This window comes from Salvia miltiorrhiza, chromosome 3, assembly GCF_028751815.1.
Source record: "Salvia miltiorrhiza cultivar Shanhuang (shh) chromosome 3, IMPLAD_Smil_shh, whole genome shotgun sequence".
Classification (NCBI taxonomy): domain Eukaryota; kingdom Viridiplantae; phylum Streptophyta; class Magnoliopsida; order Lamiales; family Lamiaceae; genus Salvia; species Salvia miltiorrhiza.
In genome coordinates this window covers 51,943,910-51,965,716 of record NC_080389.1, presented here as the reverse complement: position 1 = coordinate 51,965,716, position 21,807 = coordinate 51,943,910, and the positions used below count along the sequence as shown (strand labels likewise).

Sequence of the window (21,807 nt, the reverse complement as noted above, 5' to 3'; positions counted from 1 at the left end):
AATTAGATTTTATAGCCAATCTATATAGTAGAATTTAATTACAGTACTATATTTGGAAGGTGACTTTACCCCTGAAAAATCAACGGTTTCTATTTTAAATGGAGTAATATTTTGATGCTCCAACTAATAATATCTTTAAGTAAATATGTTTATCGTACATGGTACTCAATCAGATATTTCTATCTAAAAATTAATCTCTTAACGGAAATAAATGATGAATGATTACGATATTAACTAATGGAAATCAATGATAACATGATCATGTCATGGCATTGATTGCTTTCAAGTATAAAGTGATTTGACGTTGAAATTCGAGTGAAAATAAGAGCAAATCAATCAAAATGAATCAAACAATAATGAGAAAGTGTGATTAAAGAACTTTTGTTTTTCATGAGGCGATTAAATTACCTCTAACGACACTAAATTTATCCTTATGAAGCACTAGCAGTATCAGTTAATATTATTCTCATTAACTTTTTCTATGAGAAAATTAATTTCACTACTTAAATATACACATGTAAAATACTCCTTGTCCAGCTTTCAGGTATCATAAAATTTGTTCAATTTTTTCCATTATTTGAATTTAAATAGGTAAAAGTCGACATTTTAAGATAGAATTAAACAATAACTACTAAGATTAAAATGGAATTGACATCGTCAAAGCCACGTGGCAAGCATGCGGCATCAAACACAATTCATCCTATTTTTAGTTGCTACTATTTAATTTTATCCAATTCCCACCTAAATTTTCGAGGGTGGAGTGGCTCTGTCTCAACAATTCATCGCCACTGAAAAATGAAAGGTTTATTTTGCATCAACACCTTCGTCTTTCCCATCGTGGAATCCCTATCTTTTTTTTTCTTTTCTTTTTTTCTACATACATTTATCCTTTTTTATCCACCCATACAAAAAGGAAATAAAAAAATAAATTTTAAAGAAAGAGTCAAACCACCCTGAGAGGAAATTCAGATGTTTGAGTGTTTTCTCTGATCTTCCTCGAGCTTCTTCTTTTTTGATCTTCATTATAATTATTATTTTTTGTTTGAAGATCGATTTCTGAGTGAATTTTCTCCCGTATTTACATGGGATAAAAACTGAGTTTCCTCACAAAGAAGGGGTTGGTTTGGCTCATGTTTTAATATCTTCTTTTAACTTTGAAAAATATCCAATTCATATTTTTCTTTGAATCAAACCACCAAAAATTCATATCCATATACATAAAAAAAACACAACGAAAAAAAGCTGTAAATACATAAATTTTAATTAGACACAAAGATGACGACGACATCTAAGCCTAAGATGAAGGGCATTTTCAAAGGCTTCAAGTACATTTCCCAGATTTTTGGTCAGTATTTTATGAAACATAACTATTTATTTTACTTATTTATCAGAATTTTCATTTAATTTATTTTGGTGGATGCAGAGGAAGAAAAAGAAGACGACATACAGATTGGTTTCCCCACAGATGTAAAGCATGTAGCTCATATAGGATGGGATGGACCTCAAGTTGATTCCCCAAGCTGGGTATAATTATATTATTATTATATACTAATATACATTTAGGCGTTATTGAAATAATTTTGATTTTGCAGATGAATCAGTTCAGTGGATCGCCAGGTCTTCATTCTGCACCTTTAGGTCCCCCAACTGCCGGAGAAAAAGGTGATCAGCCTGAAATTAAATGGGTATCTGAAGGTATTATTTTATTTCATTTTCTTTTGATAAATTACATAAATAAATAAAAACCGCGCGATGGAACACTCGAACTTGGAGGCCAATATTATTTCATTTCATTTTATTTCTATTTTGGTTGCTAAGCCTAATATATGTTGAAGCATTAGCATATACAAGGTGATGGATGTGTGTTAATTAACAGATGCAAACACCAAGAGAAGTAACAGAAGTGCGGATCTCCCCGACGTGCCGAGATCGTCGAAGCGCAGCGAGGGCGGCGAGTCGTCTCCGAAGAAGCAGAGAGATCCGAATAAGGTGAAGCAGAGAAGGAACCACTCAAAGGACTCATCGGAAGGGAGCGTGAAGTCGAACCCGCGGGATCCATCGGACCCGGGCGTCCCGGACCCGGCCCGCAAATCGCGCAGAAAAAAGTCGAGGGAGTCCAACGGGACGGCCGGCTCCACGCGCCCGCGGTCGAGGGCCAACGCTGATCCCACCGCCGATGGTGAATCGTCGGTCAAGAATTCGGATTTGGATTCAAACCCAACCAACTGACCATGTTCCTCAACGATAACAATAACAATAATGTTTGTTTTTGTTTTTTGTGTTTTGTGATCCATTGCCCTATGTTTTGCCCATAGTTAGCTCAATTACACCAAGGGATAAAAATTCAACTTATCGATGGTAAATCATGGATCCTTAGAAAATTTTCATTTTTTCTTTTTTGTTTTTCTTCTTATGTTGTTATGATTGGGGATGTTTCCTTAGATGTGTACAAGGGCTGGGCTGCCATAGAATTGGAGACACCAACTAGTATATCTAGCAACATTTTTATAATGTAATTGCCATTGTATTTTGGCATAACACTCTCATCTCTCAACTGCTTTTATTCTTCTTTTTTGAGTACACTTGTAGACAATTAAATTTGTCGTCGAATTAAATCGTGCCACGTGTAAATTCATGAATTAAATATTCAATTATATTTTCTATTTTATTAAATGGGATTTTATTCCTAATTAAATAGATATATATAATTAATATTTAACATAAATGAATTAATAGGCTTATGGACACCTAAGGCCCTAAAGCCCATACATGGAAGCCCAAAGCCCATAAAGCCCATGAAGCCCATCTCTAAAATCTATAAATAGAGGTGTTGGGAGCTCATAAATGACGACGTGAAGGAGTGGAAGATCGAAGAGCACAAAGAATTCTCTCTAGTATTACAAGTTGAAAGAGGCGAAGAATTGGAAAGTTCAAGTATTCTTCCAAGTATTCAAGTATCTTGAAGAATTCTATCTAGCGTTCAAGTCTTCTTCGAATCTTCAAGTATTTGAGCATTCAAATCTTCAAGTATCCTTCGAAATCTTCAAGCGTTCAAGTATTTCTTCAAATCTTCAAGTGATCAAGGCGTTCTTACAAATTCCAAGAACGATCTTCCTCAAATCAAGTTCGAAAGCTTCAAGGCATTCTTACAAATTCTAAGAATGTTCTCAAATCAAATCAAGTTCAACGTTCAATCCAAAATCATGACTTAAGTCCCTTGGATTGACGTCATCAAATCAAGTATTTCAATAACCTTCGAGTTTGTTCAAGAATCAAATGGAAGAGAAGAATCAGAGGATTAACTAGAGATTGCAACCCGCATAAATCTATCTTCAAATCTATCAAATTATCTTTGTAACGCGTTTTGTATTTTATCAAATTGAAATACAAAAAATTTGTGTTTACAAATTTTGGCACGCCCGGTGGGACATCTCTACCTCTCATCTCTACTCTTCACCAAAAATCTTGAACAATGTCCATTCAACCAAATGCAACTGCTCCAGCTTCATCTAAAGGTTCTTCGGAAAGCATCGGTGTGATCACACGAAGCAAAGCAAAATTGATGCAAGAGGTGTCCAAGTCGACCTCCCGTCTTCCATCTATCCATGAAGAAGATGACAACTTTGAGAGAAGCTTCACATTCCCCACTGAAAATTATCAACTCCATGCAAGTGTCATGATGACAAACACTTCCACCATGGAGGAACAACTCTTGAACTTGACAAAGATGGTTGAATCTCTAACCAAGCACATCCAAGAGCAAGATGCCCAGATTGCAAAGCTTAAAGGAGAAAAAGGAGATTCAAGCCACGCCAACAACGATAGGGAAGGCGAAGAAAGCGAAGAAGATGAAGAGAATAACGATGAAGAAATCTCCAAAGACAAATCAAAGAGTGATGGAAAAAGGCCTTCAGGAAAAGACATTCTCTTCTCGTCTGGTGGCCTCATTCCCATTGACCAACTCAAAGAGTTCATCGAAGCAACAATGAAGAATAACTCCGATGGAAGCTCCAAGTCATCGTTAACTTACTCCAAGCCATATACTCGGCGAATTGACAGTATGAGGATGCCTCTTGGCTATCAACCACCAAAATTTCAACAGTTTGATGGCAAAGGAAATCCAAGACAACATGTGGCTCATTTCATTGAAACGTGCAACAACGCTGGTACTTATGGAGATCATTTGGTCAAACAGTTTGTTCGCTCATTGAAATGTAATGCCTTTGATTGGTACACCGACTTAGAATCAAACTCAATTGATAGTTGGGAACAACCGGAGCATGAGTTCCTCAACCGCTTCTATAGCACTAGAAGAACTGTCAGCATGGTGGAGCTCACAAGTTCACGTCAATTCAAAGAAGAGCCAGTCATTGACTACATCAACCGATGGAGAAACCTTTGTCTCAACTGCAAGGATCGATTGTCTGAATCATCTGCCATCGAAATGTGTATTCAAGGGATGCATTGGGGCTTGCAATATATTCTGCGAGGAATCCAGCCAAGAACATTCGAGGAACTAGCCACTAGAGCTCATGATATGGAGTTGAGCATGATGGCAAGAGGGATCGAAGGACCACCAATCCAGGAGTCTAGCAAATTCAAGCCAGAATTCAAGAAATGAGGAAAACCATATGACAAAGCACCAAAGAAGGAATCTATGGCAGTGAAAGCAACTTCTGTGAAATTTCTAAAGAAAGAAGTTAATCAGGAAGACAACCAGAATGCTCCACGAGACAATCAGAACTCTTCCCGAGACATGGGGCAAAGAAGACTTACCTTGAAAGAAATGCAACAAAAGCAATACCCTTTCTTAGACTCTGATGTTTCAGGAATTTTTGATGACCTGCTCAAAGAAAAGCTTATCGAGTTGCCAGAAATGAAGCGACCAAATGAAGCAGGGAGGACAGACGATCCAAATTATTGCAAATACCATCGTCTGGTTGGGCACCCCATACATGATTGCTTCATCTTCAAAGACAGGGTCATGCGGTTAGCCCGAGAAGGGAAAATATCTCTTGAAGAAGACGCTAATACTGTAAATATGGTCTCCACCGACTTGAATGACATAATAGAAGGTATTGGAACCCTGTATGATACATCCAACCAAATAGATGAAGAACCTGAAATAAACATGGAAGAAGGCGATGATGCATTGGGAATCACATTCTCCAATGAAGACTTGCAACTTGGATTCGAACCTCATAACAGGCCATTGTTCGTGAGTTGTTATACACAGGAGCAAAAGGTCAATCGAATTCTCATCGATGGAGGCTCGGCAGTCAATATCTTGCCACTAAGGACTTTGAAGCAATTGGGAATCCAAGCAGAAGAGCTGTCAAACAGTCGATTGATGATTCAAGGTTTCAACCATGAAGGGCAAAGAGCTCTTGGAACTATAAGGCTGCGATTGCAGATGCAGGACATGGAGTCCACAGCGTTGCTTCATGTGATTGATGCAAGGACATCCTACAACATGCTTCTGGGTCGACCATGGCTTCACGAAAGTGGTGTCATTCCTTCTACATTGCATCAATGCTTCAAATACTATCAAAATGGCACCGTAAGAAAAGTGGTTGGTGATCACAAACCTTTCACAGAAGCAGAGTCACATTTCGCCGATGCTCAATTCTATTTGGGAAGAACTAAAGCAACAATGGTGGAAAGGGATGTACCACAGGAGGAGTCAGGATCCCGCCAAGAGAAAGAATCTCGCCCAAAGATGGAAGGTTTCACCATCCCTTTGACTAAGATTGATGCCAAAAAGCCCATTCCTCAGTCACTCAAAGATTTTGTCCAACCAAAGCAAAGTGGCGCCACAGAACATGGAGATCTCTCAAACAAAGAACTCTTAAAACACTTTGGTCCGAAGGCATACAAACTCCTTGTGAATGCTGGATACAATCCCCAAGAAAGCTTCACGTCAAAGTCTCATGTGAGAAAAACTGCTAATACAAGCCAAAATCCCAAGGCAGGCTTGGGATACATGGTGCAAAGCCCCATTCGTATTGCCATCAAGAGAGCCACTGCTAACTATGCTAGCACCAAACAAATCCCGAAATCTTCAAGCAATCGGAGAACCCAAAGGGTTTCTGTTTTCAAAAGATTGGATGAAAGAAAAGCTCAACGAATATCTGTCTTTAAAAGGCTTGGCAAAGGCAAGTCATGGAAAAAGGACGTGACAAAAGGGGCCAATGAATTGGACATAACAGAAAAGCTAAGGAGCTCGATTCCTTCTCGTATGAAGAGGTGTACCACTTTGCTCATATCATGTGGAAAAGAATTGAAAGCCAAAATGAAGACAATCATCTTTACACGGGATGCCGAAGACGATGAAGATAGAGAGAGTGTGGCTTCATCTTACTACATTACTAATGGTGCTAACAATCCAATTTCTCATACTACTCAAGGTCAAGAGCGTTGCGAAGATATTGTTACATCAAACCATATCACCTCATGTGAAGAAGTGGTTGTCGAAGAAGAAGACGCTGAAATAGCTCCTCAACAGTTTGAAGAAGGAGTTAAGGCTACTGTTGATGAATTGAGAGAAATTAATTTGGGCACTATTGAAGATCCACGACCCACTTACATCAGCGCGTTGTTGACTGTTGATGAGGAATACTCATATATCGAATTGCTCAAAGAATTCAAAGACATCTTTGCATGGTCTTATAAGGAAATGCCGGGGTTGAGCTCCAAGATAGCTGTTCATCATTTAGCCGTTAGAAAGGATGCACGACCAGTCAAGCAGGCCCAGCGCCGATTCCGACCAGAATTAGTTCCTCTAATTGAGGCTGAAGTGAACAAACTCATCAATGTGGGGTTTATTAGAGAAGTCAAATACCCAACATGGATTTCAAGCATTGTTCCAGTGAGAAAGAAAAATGGGCAAATTCGTGTATGTGTTGACTTCAGGGACTTGAATGAAGCATGCCCCAAGGATGACTTTCCATTGCCAATTGCCGAATTGATGATCGATGCCACAACTGGACATGAAGCATTAACCTTCATGGATGGATCTTCCGGTTACAATCAAATTCGCATGTCACCAAATGATGAAGAGTTAACAGCATTTCGAACCCCGAAAGGAATCTATTGCTACAAAGTGATGCCATTTGGGTTGAAGAACGCCGGTGCCACTTACCAAAGAGCCATGCAGAAGATATTTGATGATATACTTCACAAAAATGTTGAGTGCTATGTAGATGATTTGGTGGTTAAGTCTAAGAAACAAAGTAATCACCTACAAGATCTACGAATGGTTTTTGAGCGATTGAGAAAACATCAGTTGAAGATGAATCCACTAAAATGCGCATTTGGTGTCAAGTCTGGCAAATTTCTCGGGTTCATCGTTCGCCATCAAGGGATAGAAATTGAACAAGCAAAGATTGATGCCATACTAAAAATGCTCGAACCTCGAAATATCCATGACCTGAAAAGTTTGCAAGGGAAGTTAGCATACTTACGAAGGTTTATTTCAAATTTAGCTGGAAGGTGTCAACCATTTAGCCGAATTATGAAGAAGGGTATACCATTCGAGTGGGATGAGTCATGTAGAAATGCTTTCAAGAATATCAAATCTTACTTGATGCAGCCTCCTGTATTAGCAGCACCTGTGCCAGGACGCCCCTTGATTTTGTATATTGCTGCTCAAGAACGATCCATGGGAGCTCTGCTTGCGCAAGAAAATGAAGGTGGAAAAGAGAATGCATTATACTACTTGAGCAGAACAATGACACCAAATGAGTTGAAATATGCTCCAATTGAGAAGCTGTGTTTGGCATTGATTTTCTCCATCCAAAAGCTTAAGCATTATTTCCAAGCTCACACTGTCCGCCTTATATCCAAGGCAAACCCTTTAAAGTTTGTGATGTCAAGACCTGTTTTATCTGACAGGCTTGCACGTTGGTACCTCCAACTGCAACAATTTGAGATTGTGTATGTTCCTCAAAAGGCTGTGAAGGGACAAGTGTTGGCAGACTTCTTAGCAGACCACCCAATTCCGGCTGAATGAGAGCTAAGTGATGACCTCCCGGATGAAGATGCACTTGTAATCGATGTCGCCCTACCATGGTGGATGTTTTTCGATGGAGCATCTCATAAAGAAGGTGCTGGTGCCGGGATCGTGTTCGTGACACCAGAACGTCAAGTGCTGCCATTTTCCTTCACTCTAACTGAGAATTGCTCTAACAATGTAGCAGAATATCAAGCTCTGATCCTCGGTTTGGAAATGGCGTTGAATATGCAGCAATCTCACCTCAAAGTATATGGTGATTCTAAATTGGTGGTTAATCAAATACTGGGACTGTATGAAGTGAAGAAACCTGAATTATTACCATACGTCAAGTATGCTCGCAAGATCATTGAGTGGCTTGGAGATGTGGAAATCGAACATGTTCCAAGAAGTGAAAATAAGCAAGCAGATGCCTTGGCTAAACTCGCGTCTACTATAGCTATGATCAGTGGCGAAATTCAAATTCCAGTGTGTGAAAGATGGGTTATACCACCTATTTTTGAAGAAGAGAAATGTGAAGAAATTGAAAGTCATCTTGTTGAGGTCTTCGAAATTGAGGAGGAAGATTGGCGCCAGCTGTTGGTCGATTACTTGAAGTATGATAAATTACCAAATGATCCACGTCGAAAGGTTGACATCCGACGGCGCGCCACTCGTTTCATTTTCTTCAAAGGGACGCTTTATAGGAGGTCTTTTGATGGAGTATTTCTCAGGTGCCTAAGTAGTGAGGAAGCTGCTAAAGCCATGGAAGAGGCGCATTCTGGCATTTGCGGTGCTCACCAGTCAGGTCCAAAGCTGCACTTCCGAATCAAAAGGATGGGCTACTACTGGCCAACTATGGTGAAGGATTGTTTGGATTATGCGCAAAGATGTCAAGCCTGCCAATTTCATGCGAATCTGATTCATCAGCCACCCGAGCCACTACACCCCACAGTTGCATCCTGGCCTTTTGATGCTTGGGGCATGGATGTTGTTGGTCCATTGACAAAATCATCAGGGGGGCATTTATACATTTTGGCAGCGACCGATTACTTCTCCAAGTGGGCTGAGGCGATACCATTAAGAGAAGTGAAGAAAGAGACCGTTGCTGAGTTTATCAAGACCAACATCATCTATCGCTATGGAGTTCCTCGCTACATCATAACTGATAATGGAACACCTTTCAGCAACACGGTGATAAATAAGCTTTGTGAAAAATTCGGCTTCAAGCAACGGAAGTCATCGATGTATAATGCACCGGCAAATGGGTTGGCTGAGGCATTCAACAAGACTTTGTGCAATCTGTTGAAGAAAATTGTTTCAAAATCAAAGCGTGACTGGCATGAACGTATTGGGGAAGCATTGTGGGCATATCGAACCACCTATAGAACTCCTACGCAGGCAACGCCTTACTCTTTGGTATATGGAGTTGAAGCTGTCATTCCTCTCGAGCAACAAATTCCCTCTTTGAGAATGGCCATTCAGGAAGGGCTAACTGAAGAAGAAAATGCACGTCTGCGTCTGGAGGAACTCGAAGCTCTAGATGAGAAAAGGTTGGAAGCTCAGTAAAAGTTAGAATGCTACCAAGCTCGCCTCTCAAAGTCTTTCAACAAGACGGTGCGAGTGCGTTCTTTTCAAGTTGGAGATTTGGTCCTCGCTGTGAGGAGGCCAATCGTTGTCACTCATCGTGTTGGAAACAAATTCATATCAAGGTGGGATGGCCCATATGTTGTCAAGGAAGTCTACACAAACGGAGCATACAAGCTTCTTTCTGATGACAACGTCAGAGTTGGGCCTATCAATGGCAAGTTCCTGAAACGTTACTATCCTTGAAAGGTGGTAGAAGTTGAAGCATGTACATATGTATATAGTTTAATGCAAAAAAAAAAAAAAAAAAAAAAAAAAACAGAAAAGCCAAAAAGATGAGTCAGATAAAAAAAAAAAAAAACCAGAAATGGAGAAAAGCAAACAAAATGGAGTGTATGAAGACAGCTCCTTGACGCACGAGCCTAAACTGCATGTTACTCCTGGCCCGCATGAGTATAAACTGTGCACGGCACCCAATCTCAAACACTTGTTGATCCTATGAACTACGTTTTGACTTGATCCCTTTCAAAAGGGTACGTAGGCAGCTTAGATAATTTCTAAGTTCAGTCATAAGTTGTGTTTGACTCTTTTCAATTTATATCATAAAGTTATGATTTAAGTTGATTATGTGAAGCCAAAGACGTTTCATTCCAAGATAGCAAAGAAATCAAGTCATCAAAAGAAGCACAAGCATTGGGAGAAGATGTCAAAATATCCATGACAAACCAAATGAGAATCATCAAAAGAAGAATGATAAAAATGCAATATACTAAGCAAAAGGGTCTTGATCTCTCAAAATCTGCTGCATAGACTCTAGTGAAAGCTTCAAGGCTTCCAAATTCTTCAAGACCTCATCATTTCTCGAAGCCTCTTCAAGCTTGGCCAGGTCTTCCTTGAGTACCTTGATCTCACCACGAGTAGTCTTGAGTATCAGGCTTCGCTGCTCCAAAGACACCAACAATTCTTTCTTGCGTTTCTCCAACTCATCAAGATCCGCTTTTAAAGCATCACAATTCGCAGCATCCTTCTTCTCTTTGGCAAACTTCTCTTGAAGGCAAACCTTGACCTCTCGAACTTTGAGTGTGTGGCCTTCATTGATCTCATGAGAAGCCGACCTTACTTTATCAAAAGCGGTGGCTTTGGAGAATAGTTCATCAATACTATCTTCAAGGTTGGAAAGGTCAAGACCACAAATAATCTTCATACGGGAAATGCCACTCCGTATCTCGTCTTCAAGCGCCGATAGAAACTCGACTTTGGTTCTCTCAACCTTGTCACGAAGCTTTCCCCAGATGATCCTGCAGCACGACTTGAGTTCATCATCGATCATGCGTGTGGCATTGAACTCGGAAGGCGCCCCACATGATGGCATTGGTCGGGGGCGGGATTGTTTAGCAAGACAAGGAATCTCGTTTGACTTATTGGATTCAATGGATACACAGTCGATTGGTGAGCCCTTCTCAAGATTATTTCCAAACACTTCTTTCAAAGTCTACAAAAGGGCAAGAAGAAGATGCAATTAGAATGTGAAATTATGTACGAAAAGAAGATAAGAGATGAGGAAAGACCTTGTTCACATCGGCATCCACTAGAGTTTGCTCTTCCTCAATGTGACCCTCGGCCGGTTTTGAGGACCCCGCAATTCTCTTCTTTTTCCAATTACGCTCAGAATTGCTACTACCAGAATCAGCTATGAGGGTGGTAGAGACGACCTTCCTCTTTCCATCTTTGGAGTTGATTGCTTCTTCCTGATCTTTTCCTTTAAAAGTGATATGAGCCGGAGAAGAGATTTTGTTTTCAAAAGAAAATCTATACGTCCTATCCCACCAAGTCTTATAGTCGACTGAATAATGTATCTTCATGTTCAAAGAAGATCGTGGAAAACATGCCCTTGATCGCGATCTGTGCAGCAAACACATGCGCCAAAGGTTGAGACCTTCTTCCAAAGATGTCCTTCGAATGTTCTGAGTAAGGCTGCTGGGTACGATTTGGTAATAGCTAAATTGACGGCTGAAGCGGTGAGGACCATAAGACTCCACGATGAAGTGGTCATCCAGCCAGCGAACCAAAAAACTCGAGCGAATAGCCATGAAGAAGCATTGCTCAATCTCTCTTGTATTTTCACCATCGACATAGAAAATGTCATCTTCCTTGGTGAATGTGGTACAATTCCAGCGAATCGAATTGTACGACTGAATTCGTTCGCGGCACGCAACAGGCAGATAATACTTCGCAGCTCCTTCGCCTGAATATAGAGTCATCTTGGCGACACCAAGGCTTCTTGGAAGGGGAATGTGAGTGTTGAAATAGAGCGCTATCCAACCATATATGAAATGAAAGGGTAGCGTCACCAGGACAAGAGAAGGCTCCATAGAACTAGAGATAGTGTTCAACCCTTTGTAGATGCTGGCTAGAACTGGAGCTGTAAGGGCAACTTTCTGTTTGCACGCCATCAAACTTGCCATTTTGAAAGAGGTTGGTCTAATCGACATGGCGTCACCATCTGGAAAAACAAAGATACACAACCAGCAAGCTATATGAGCTGCCAAGTACATAGTGGTGTGATACTTGTCACTAGCATCAAGCTCGATGAATGGAGCCCTTTCTTCAGAAGACCATGGTTGATGCGCTTCAAATGAACCACTCGGATTATGAGTCGATTTGGGGCGTTGAGATTTCTTTGCCCTGCGAGCAGGAGGATGAGAATACTTTGAAGCTTTTTTCGACCAAAATTTGATCCATTCATCGATAGAAACTGAGCTCTCAGGATCCTTGCCATCACGATGCTTAAGAGAATAGTAAGCAGAGAGTAAATATCTACAACTCAAGGGAATGAACGGGTTGCCAAACTGATCTTTGCCAAGAATCTCTTTCGCGCAGGGTACAACCTCATCATACAGTGTCCCGGTACACGGAAGCCCTGATAGATACTGTAAATCCCATAGAGAAATAGACATCTCGCCAGATGAAGTGAGAATGGTGTTCGTCGCAGGACACCAAGCTTCACAGAACGCTTTAACCATCTCGGGCTGGCAATCATAAGTGAAAAGAGAGGCATAAACTGCATCATAGATACCAACAACTCGGAGTTCATTCCCGCAGCGGCTAAGGATATCTTCAGTCCACTCCCAATAGCCTTCAAAGAAATGAAATTCCCCACGAAAGCTTGTAACCCTTCCCCATTTGGCATCTTTATCGATGATCCTTCGCCTCAAAGTCAATAGAAAATTGGACTCCTTGCTTTGCCAAGGACGGGCCGGATGCAATGTATGAGCTTTCGACGCTTTGTTCAAATTGATCTCGCTGGTCCATTCCGACTGATATAGAGAATTCAAAAGTTTGGGCCAAGGCTTCACATAGTGGCCTATCAATGCCGGAAATACTCTTAGATGCATGCCCATTTCCGTCTCTTGCTCATCATCACTCAAAATCAGCAAATAGTCTTGACCCTTGACCACAATATCTTTGAAGACCACCATCGTGACACTGCAAGGAAGCAACACATCCAGACTTAGAAATTTATTTGCATTTAAATAAAATGTGAATTAAATTCTAGTCAAGATAAAAGGAGGCAAGATTGAATTATATATATATATATAAATATATATATATATATATATATAAAATAAAAAGGAGAAATTCAATCATTAAAAAAAAAAAAAAAAAAAGCCACCACTCCTTGAATTATATATATATATATATATATATATATAGAAATTCAATCATTAAAAAAAAAAAAAAAAAAAAAAAAAAAAAAAAAAGAAAGAGAGGTAATAAAAAATCGGTCCACTCATTTCCTCCTCACATCCAAATCCTATCTCCCCTTACTTTCTCTCACTAAAACCAAACACCCATCTCTCTCTCTCTCTCTCTCTTTCATTGTCACTCTTTTTGCTGCGCATTGCAATAGCAAAACATTTTCTATAGTTTGCTTTCATTTCAACGTCCAAGAAAATCTTCCATTTGTTTTTGTGTCATGGCTGAGGAAACAAAGAAGACAGCTGCCGAAGAGGCCGTGGTGTGCGACGTGCCGGTGGCGGAGGAAACAAAAACGACAGCTGCCGAAGCAGCCGAAGAGGTCGTGGTTTGCGACGTGTCGGTGGCGGAGGAGCCCGTCGTGGAGAAGGAGAAAGAATGCGAGGAGGAAAGCAAGGTTGCGGAATCCGTTTCGTTCAAGGAGGAGAGCAACAAAGTTGATGACCTCATCGATCCGCAGAAGAAAGCTTTGGATGAGTTCAAACAATTGATTCAGGAGGCCCTCAACAAACACGACTTCACCGCCCCGCCACCTCCCTCCGCCGCCAAGGAGGAGGTGAAGAAGGAAGAGCCCAAACCTCAGACGGAGGAGGAGGAGAAGACTGAAGAGCCCAAACCTCAGGCGGAGGAGGAGAAGAAGGAAGAATTAGAGAAAACAGAAACTTGTGAAGAAAAGGAAACACCGACGCCGTGTGCGGAGCCATCAGAAGCTGCTGAAGAAATCAAGGAAACCATAGTTCAAGAAGTCAAGGCCGAGGAAGCTCCACCGCCGGCGCCGGAGGAGGTCTCAATCTGGGGGGTCCCACTTCTCGCCGACGAGAGGAGCGACGCCATCCTCCTCAAATTCCTCCGCGCTCGCGATTTCAAGGTGAAGGAAGCCTTGGCGATGCTGAAAAACGTGGTGGCGTGGAGGAAGGAATTCAAGATCGAAGAGCTGTTGGCGGAGGAAGGACTCGGAGAAGGGCTGGAGAAAGTCGTGTACGTGAATGGAGCCGATAAGGAAGGCCACCCAATTTGTTACAACGCCTTCGGAGAGTTTCAGGACAAGGAGCTGTACAGCAACACATTCCCGTACTCCACCAGCAGCTTCGCCACGCCGGGCCTCACGTACCCGGCGGCCATGTGGAGCACCGTCAGGCCGCCGCTGACGTCCCTGTAGTTGATGTCGGCCCCCGCCTCCGCCAGCAGCTGCACGCACTGCTCCGAGCCCAGACCCCGACAACGAGTTCAACGAAGACATGGGCAACTTCTACTCCGCCGGCAGGGACCCTATGTTCTACTGCCATCACGCTAACGTCGACAGAATGTAGACCATCTGGGATGGCATCCCCGCCGACTACTCCAAGAAGATCGACGCCGCCACCTCCTACATGCGCAACCCCATAGTCTCCACTCTCACTGCCGCTTCTCTCCACGCTATGCACAATTTAAAAGCTCGACAACAATATAAGAGAAACTACAAAGGAGTTTTACCTTGATGAAGCACGGTCGTGTGTTGCCAACGACTTCTCTACTACTGTTGTTTCCAACAAACCACCGGCGAAAGAAGAGAAAAAAAGGAAGAAATGGAACACGAAATAAAGAAAAGAAAGAAGAAGGAGAGCGGTTGTTGCTATTCACAAGAGACTATAGGCTTTATTTATAGGTAGAGATAGCTACCAAATCCCTGAACTTAGCCGCCGAAGAGTGGAGTTCCAGCTATTCTTCCAACTATGAACTTCACTCCATTTTGATTAGTGGAGCATGGGTTAATGATAAAAGCTGTTTAGTGGTGGGGATATGCTGATTTTGGTAGTGGATTTGGGGACCTTCTTTTTTTTTTTTCATGGGGGCTAGTATGTTTTGTGCAAGTGGAAGTGAATGGTTAGAAAACTGGATAATGATTATTATGTGTTCAAAAAAAAAAAAAAAAAAATAAAATAAAATAAAATAAAATAAAAATCAAAGAAATTCAAGAACTCCTAAATACGAGTATAAACTATTTATAAATTCAAAGAAAATGAAGAACTCCTAAATACGAGTATAAACTATTTAAAATTTCAAAGAAAATGAAGAACTCCTAAATACGAGTATAAACTATTTATAAATTCAAAGAAAATGAAGAACTCCTAAATACGAGTATAAACTATTTAAAATTTCAAAGAAAATGAAGAACTCCTAAATACGAGTATAAACTATTTAAAATTTCAAAATCAAATGAAGAACTCCTAAATACGAGTATAAACTATTTATAAATTCAAAGAAAATCAAGAACTCCGCGATAAGAGTTTAAACTATCAAGATATATTTCGAGACTCGTCTATTACCAAAGGCATTTCGTCCATAAACAAGTCTCGATGGGGCAATTTGTAGACAATTAAATTTGTCGTCGAATTAAATCGTGCCACGTGTAAATTCATGAATTAAATATTCAATTATATTTTCTATTTTATTAAATGGGATTTTATTCCTAATTAAATAGATATATATAATTAATATTTAACATAAATGAATTAATGGGCTTATGGACACCTAAGGCCCTAAAGCCCATACATGGAAGCCCAAAGCCCATAAAGCCCATGAAGCCCATCTCTAAAATCTATAAATAGAGGTGTTGGGAGCTCATAAATGACGACGTGAAGGAGTGGAAGATCGAAGAGCACAAAGAATTCTCTCTAGTATTACAAGTTGAAAGAGGCGAAGAATTGGAAAGTTCAAGTATTCTTCCAAGTATTCAAGTATCTTGAAGAATTCTATCTAGCGTTCAAGTCTTCTTCGAATCTTCAAGTATTTGAGCATTCAAATCTTCAAGTATCCTTCGAAATCTTCAAGCGTTCAAGTATTTCTTCAAATCTTCAAGTGATCAAGGCGTTCTTACAAATTCCAAGAACGATCTTCCTCAAATCAAGTTCGAAAGCTTCAAGGCATTCTTACAAATTCTAAGAATGTTCTCAAATCAAATCAAGTTCAACGTTCAATCCAAAATCATGACTTAAGTCCCTTGGATTGACGTCATCAAATCAAGTATTTCAATAACCTTCGAGTTTGTTCAAGAATCAAATGGAAGAGAAGAATCAGAGGATTAACTAGAGATTGCAACCCGCATAAATCTATCTTCAAATCTATCAAATTATCTTTGTAACGCGTTTTGTATTTTATCAAATTGAAATACAAAAAATTTGTGTTTACAACACTATATAAACATACATATTTCATTTAATAATGATAGATAGGCTAATGCATCGATACAAATCTTGAATCTTGATTGCAAAGATTAGAGCTCAAATTAAATAAAGCTAGCATTTTACTTATTTAGTTAAATGATTTTTGTATCAAACTAATCAGAAACATTAAATGGAGCAACTTTGTACATTCTTGTAATAATGTAGCAAGTGGGTGGTACTATGTTTCACATCAAAACCACATTTGTGCTAAAACCCCCAAAACCAAAGCCATAAATGGCATAGTAGGAATAGGACAAGAGCTCTCATGGAAAAGGGCATTTCTGGAAACATAAGGCTTCCTACACACCTTGAGATCAACACTGACCTTTGCAGACTTCAAAGCTTCATCAATGCAAAGGTCCAAATTGCCCTCCACCTTCAACTTCCCTCCTAACTTTGACAAGAAGCCTGCAGAAAATGGCAGCCTCCCACTCAGATTGTTGTTCTCCAAATTCAACTCACTCACAAACTCCAAATCACCTAGTTCCTGAGGTACAACACCTTGAAGCATGTTGTTGTCAAGCCCTATGTAGCATGCATTCCTGAGTTGTAACCCCATGGATTTGGGGATGTTACCAACAAGCCCCATGCTAGAAAGCCCAATTCCCATTATGCCCCTAAGATTTCCCCATATGTCAGGAATCTCCCCTCCAAGAAAATTGCCACTAAGATACACTTCCTTCAAACTCGGCATCTCTGCCAAAACCAAAGGAAACCCAAAACTACCAAAATTGTTGTAGCTCAAATCGAGAAACTCAACGTTCTTCAAGCACGAGAGATTCTCAGGAATTTTACCGGAGAATCTGTTGTGGCTCAAATCATGATTTACCGGATGGCGTTTCCTCGAAGAAGGTACGATCATCTGTCGCGCCTCAAACTCCAGCAGTTGCAGGATGCCTTAGCAGAGATAGCACGTCAGAAGGAGGAGATGAGGCAGAAAGAAGAGCAGACCGATGCTCGATTTGAGGCTCAGCAGCGTATGTAGATGAGGCAGAAAGAAGAGCAGACCCACTCCACCCATCGGACCATCACCTTGATTATTATGTTGTATTTCTGTATTTTGAATACTTGACTATTTAACACTTGACTATTATGTATGACTATATGTATGATTTAGAATTTTAATATTTTATTGATTTTGTATTTTTGGTGATTGGTGTATTGATAATATAGTAGAATAAAAGTGTATAACAGGGCGTCGATAACTGGGGTAGAGCAAATTTTATTTTTTTTATTTTTTTTTAAATTACCGACGGAATCGAAATCCGTCGCTAAATTTGAACAGGCAAATACCGACGGAATTTTGTCCGTCGCTATTTAGCGACGGAATTTTCCGTCGCTGTTTCCGTCGCTAACGACTGACGACGAATTCGACGTCGTTTTTCGCCGACGGTGGATCCGTCGTTATTTCCGTCGATGAATTACCGACGGACGGAAATTCCGTCGGTATTTAGTTTAACGACCAGCATTGCGGCGACAGACGGCATCCGTCGGCCGTCCGTCGTTGATCAAAAATAGCGACGGAATTTTTAGGATCAGCGACGGAAAATTCCGTCGCTGATCGCGCAGTTTCTTGTAGTGTCAACCTTGAGCAACGCAGTCGCGTATCCGATAGATTCTGGCAGAGCTCCTTCAAACGCATTGTCGCTCAGATCGAGAACCTTCAGCCTCTTCATGTTCCGAAAAGCATTCATCGGAATCTCGCCGGAAAATTTGTTTCTCGACAGCGTAAGCTGCTCGAGACCGCCGAACCAATCCGAGATGCCGCCGGAGACACCGGTTCCGGTCAGAACCAACCTTCGCAACCGTCTTAGATTACCGATCTTGCCGTGGAGGGATCCAGTCAGGGCCGGATTTTCGATGAAGATGAGCTCCTCCAAGGAGGAAGTGTGGTTGAGCACGGAGAAATTGGGGAATGGAGTTTGCGTGTGCGCGAAGCATTTGTAGAACATGAGCTTCCTGAGGCGGGGGAGCGGCGCGAGGAGGGAGGGGTTGAGGATGGAATTGGGGTTGCAGGGGGGGTTGGGAGTGTAGTCGGAGACGTATCCGAAGCTGAGCTCGGTGACGTGCGGGGTGGCGGCGGCGGAGAAGTAGTCGCAGGCGACGCCGTGAGGGGCGGAGGAGCAGAGGTCGTCGGGGAAGAGGGAACGCCAGGGGGTGTCGGGGCTGACGGACTCGAGGATCTGGTAGACAGCCTCTTGCTCGGGCGGGTTGAGCGGCGACTGCGTAAGGACGGGAGCGGGCGTGAAGGTGGCGGCGGCGAGAATTGAGAAAAAGGCGAGGGAGAGACGCAAGTGCGCCATATGGAGGTTGAGAGATGAGAGGAATATGGAGAATGAGAGTATATAATGGAGTGGAAATGTGGGAGTGAGAACAAGCAAGAAATCAAGGAATAGGGTTGTTGTGCAGAGATTTGCTGGCAGTTTTGCTGCAACTCTTGCAATTACCATTTTGTCCTTTCTGTCTCTTTTCCAAGGCTGCTTCATTAATATTTATTGATTTGGTGGATTACACACTACTCCATCCGTCCGCCAAGATTATGTAAAATTGCTTGGGCACATGATTTAATAAAATTGGTGATGATTTTGATGTAGTGGAGAAAGGGTCTCACCACTTTATAAGTTGTGTGGTTGAGATTGAATTTGGGGTGGATTTATTGTAAATAAAAAGTGTTAGTAAGGATAAAATATTAAAGGGGATTGTGAGACTATTGCCTTAAAAGGAAAGTGACATAATCATGGCGGACGTCCGACATAGTAATTTTTATATAATCTTGGCGGACGAAGGAAGTACTACTCTCATAATATTCTATTTTTATTTTGTTAAACACAAATAATCCGATGTTAAATCTTAAGATAATATTATACTCTAATAATTTTTTAGGCGGAATATTATACTCTAATATTTGAGCATTTACATTGATCGCCTCATAGGACTGGCTTGAGTCAGCCCAAATTATGAGTCGACCGATGCAGGTCTTGCCAACTGCTCTAGCTCATCTCCTGTTATGTCTAGTAGCGTGTGTGAAACACGAGCGAATTAAAAAAAAAAGCATTTGAATTTCAAAGGCTATGTTCGATTTTTTTTTTTCTTTTTCTTTCACAACGGTGACAACCTTTATTTTATTTTTTTTTTATTTCCTTTGCCAACAACATTCTTGGCCTTTTTCTTTTTTAATTTTATTTTTATTTTCTTCTCTTATAAATACCCACTTCAACCTTAATTCTAATTCATTCTTCCACAATACTCTTTCTATCTCTTATCTATCTCAATTTTTCTCTCCATTTCAATGGATCCCAACGATGGCAATACCTCCGATTATTTTTCTCCTAATTGGACCGGTGATCTTTTCGGTCCAAACTACCATCTCGACCTTTCTGTGGCCAATTTGGGCGACAAGACTCAAGGTACGGGCAAAGGCGCGGCGGAGCCACAACCACGGCAACGGAGAAAGGTTTGGGCATTCAAGGAGAAGGCGCCGACAGAGTCACAAGGCAATAAGAAGTGTCACTCTTACACTCTCGATGAGACCGTCTCATCGCTCGTGTGTGGGTTGAAGAGACCAACGATCCCATGCATCATGTTGATCAGAAAGGCGAACATTATTGGGGGCGAATCGTTGAAAAAGTAAACGCCCTGTTGAATTAGTTGTTTACCCTCCGATAAATTAAATATCATTGGGCCTATGTTTAGGGGTGGGAAGATAGGGTTCGGGTATAGGGTACCCGATTACCCGACCCGAAAAAATCAGGTATCGGATACCCTATACCCGAAAAATTAGGGGTCGGGGTCGGGTTCGGGTACTTAGGGTGTTAAAAATTCGGGTATCGGGTATACCCGAAATACCCGATTTTTTAATTAATAAATTTTAAATTATTTAATTAAATTAAATTTAAAAATCTGTAAAATTTTGAATTAAAATTCAATTTTAATTTAAAATTTTAGACTTGGGAGTTGAGATTTGTGCTTGTTGATTTTTGATTTGATGTTATATATTATTTGTTAATACATGGAATTAAAAACATATACAATTATATAGGGAAAGGCTGAAAATAAGGGCTACATTTTTTAATTTTTTTATAAAAAAAATAGGGTATTTCGGGTATTAAGGTACCCGATTAAGCCAAATCGGGTAATTCGGGTACCCTAATACCCGAAATACCCGATTTTCATAGTTTGACTTGAAAGATTCAATTTTGACCGGGTAATTTAGGGTACCCGAATACCCGATTCGGGTACCCGAGTCGGGTATTAGGGTACCCGATTTTTTTTCGGGTTCGGGTTCGGGTATAGGATTTTGGTCTTATTCGGGATCGGGTACCCGATTTTTTCGGGTAGGGTACCCGATCCCGACCCGATTCCCAGGCCTACCCGTGTTAGTTCAGAGGTGAAGCTGAGGGAGGCTATGTGGGTCGAAGCTAATGCCAAGTGGTCATTCGGACACTCCGAAGACATGATCCGGAAAAAAGCCCAAACGTTGCACACATCGCGGAGCAAGTGGTGAAACGCGTAGAGGATTCTCTGGGCAAATCGAAAGTTCAAGTCGTACCTCGAAGGAGGCGTGCATTCCTCCAAGAGGACAAAGACGTTAGAGAGCGACCTCGGCCTCGGGCGAGAAATTTTGTCTTTCCCACCAATAGGTAACAAGGCAGTGAAGGCGGCGGCGAAAGCGAAGGGCAAGGCGTCGCATGGCTCGGAGGCTCCACACTCGAAAATATTATTGAGGAGTACGAGACGAAGAATCGTCCCAAGAGAGAGATCCATGACGACCGTATCATGTTCATTAATACATCGAACATGACACCCGAGCAACTGGAATTCCATCGTCAACAGGTGGCGGCAATTCTAGTGAGGCATAGAGACGAAAATTAATCTAGTTTTAAGTTTCTGTAATTTTAAATTGTCTTTTAATTTATATAATTAAAATTTTTTGCATTTTACATTAATGTAATTTTAATTTTAAAATTTGTGTTATTTAAATTAAATAAAAAAGGTAAAAATCAAAACTAATTAATATGAGCCAACAGGATGAGTCAGGCTAGTGCAGGCCTTGACTCATAAATGATCCCAGAGAATGAATATGTCAATTATTGACTCAACCAATGTGAATGTTCTATAGTTTTTCCTTAGGATTGACCTTATTACAAAATTAACATTAGGATACTCAATTTGCATTTTTAAAATCTCATTTCTTCTTCCACTATGAATTTTCATTGAGGTTCATTACATAGCAATAATTTATATTATAACATTACAAATAATCTTATTAAA

The 21,807-nt window shown here is 40.9% G+C and overlaps 4 protein-coding genes across 4 annotated transcripts; 2 read left to right on the top strand and 2 right to left on the bottom strand.

Annotated features, from left to right (window-relative positions):
• Window positions 1–743: 743 nt before the first annotated feature.
• Window positions 744–2,554, top strand: LOC131014258 (CRIB domain-containing protein RIC6-like). Its single transcript, XM_057942170.1, has 4 exons — window positions 744–1,345; window positions 1,424–1,524; window positions 1,593–1,695; window positions 1,877–2,554. The coding sequence occupies exons 1-4, from the start codon at window positions 1,276–1,278 to the stop codon at window positions 2,227–2,229; spliced, it is 627 nt and encodes a 208-aa protein (XP_057798153.1). The 5' UTR covers window positions 744–1,275; the 3' UTR covers window positions 2,230–2,554.
• A 7,652-nt stretch (window positions 2,555–10,206) lies between these two features.
• Window positions 10,207–15,151, bottom strand: LOC131014256 (uncharacterized). The gene is made up of 3 exons (XM_057942167.1): window positions 14,807–15,151; window positions 11,146–13,063; window positions 10,207–11,069 (listed from the first exon to the last, which is right to left on the bottom strand). The coding sequence occupies exons 2-3, from the start codon at window positions 13,054–13,056 to the stop codon at window positions 10,347–10,349; spliced, it is 2,634 nt and encodes an 877-aa protein (XP_057798150.1). The 5' UTR covers window positions 13,057–13,063; window positions 14,807–15,151; the 3' UTR covers window positions 10,207–10,346.
• LOC131014257 (patellin-1-like) lies at window positions 13,432–14,507 on the top strand. Its single transcript, XM_057942169.1, has one exon. It carries the CDS (start codon window positions 13,554–13,556, stop codon window positions 14,490–14,492), a length of 939 nt encoding a protein of 312 aa, XP_057798152.1. The 5' UTR covers window positions 13,432–13,553; the 3' UTR covers window positions 14,493–14,507.
• A 1,368-nt stretch (window positions 15,152–16,519) lies between the features above and the next one.
• On the bottom strand, window positions 16,520–18,929 carry LOC131014255 (piriformospora indica-insensitive protein 2-like). The gene is made up of 2 exons (XM_057942166.1): window positions 18,121–18,929; window positions 16,520–17,357 (listed from the first exon to the last, which is right to left on the bottom strand). The coding sequence occupies exons 1-2, from the start codon at window positions 18,837–18,839 to the stop codon at window positions 16,727–16,729; spliced, it is 1,350 nt and encodes a 449-aa protein (XP_057798149.1). The 5' UTR covers window positions 18,840–18,929; the 3' UTR covers window positions 16,520–16,726.
• Window positions 18,930–21,807: the final 2,878 nt, after the last annotated feature.

What these genes read in the sequence shown, in the direction of transcription:
- LOC131014258 (XM_057942170.1), top strand. Translation starts at nt 1,276, where the DNA reads ATGACGACGACATCTAAGCCTAAGATGAAGGGCATTTTCAAAGGCTTC. An exon ending in GTACATTTCCCAGATTTTTG is followed by an intron (nt 1,346 to 1,423) that starts GTCAGTATTTTA and finishes TGGTGGATGCAG; the next exon opens with AGGAAGAAAAAGAAGACGAC. An exon ending in AAGTTGATTCCCCAAGCTGG is followed by an intron (nt 1,525 to 1,592) that starts GTATAATTATAT and finishes TTGATTTTGCAG; the next exon opens with ATGAATCAGTTCAGTGGATC.
- LOC131014256 (XM_057942167.1), bottom strand. Translation starts at nt 13,056, where the DNA reads ATGGTGGTCTTCAAAGATATTGTGGTCAAGGGTCAAGACTATTTGCTG. An exon ending in TGGATGCCGATGTGAACAAG is followed by an intron (nt 11,070 to 11,145) that starts GTCTTTCCTCAT and finishes GCCCTTTTGTAG; the next exon opens with ACTTTGAAAGAAGTGTTTGG.
- LOC131014257 (XM_057942169.1), top strand. Translation starts at nt 13,554, where the DNA reads ATGGCTGAGGAAACAAAGAAGACAGCTGCCGAAGAGGCCGTGGTGTGC.
- LOC131014255 (XM_057942166.1), bottom strand. Translation starts at nt 18,839, where the DNA reads ATGGCGCACTTGCGTCTCTCCCTCGCCTTTTTCTCAATTCTCGCCGCC. An exon ending in GCGACTGCGTTGCTCAAGGT is followed by an intron (nt 17,358 to 18,120) that starts TGACACTACAAG and finishes TCCGGTAAATCA; the next exon opens with TGATTTGAGCCACAACAGAT.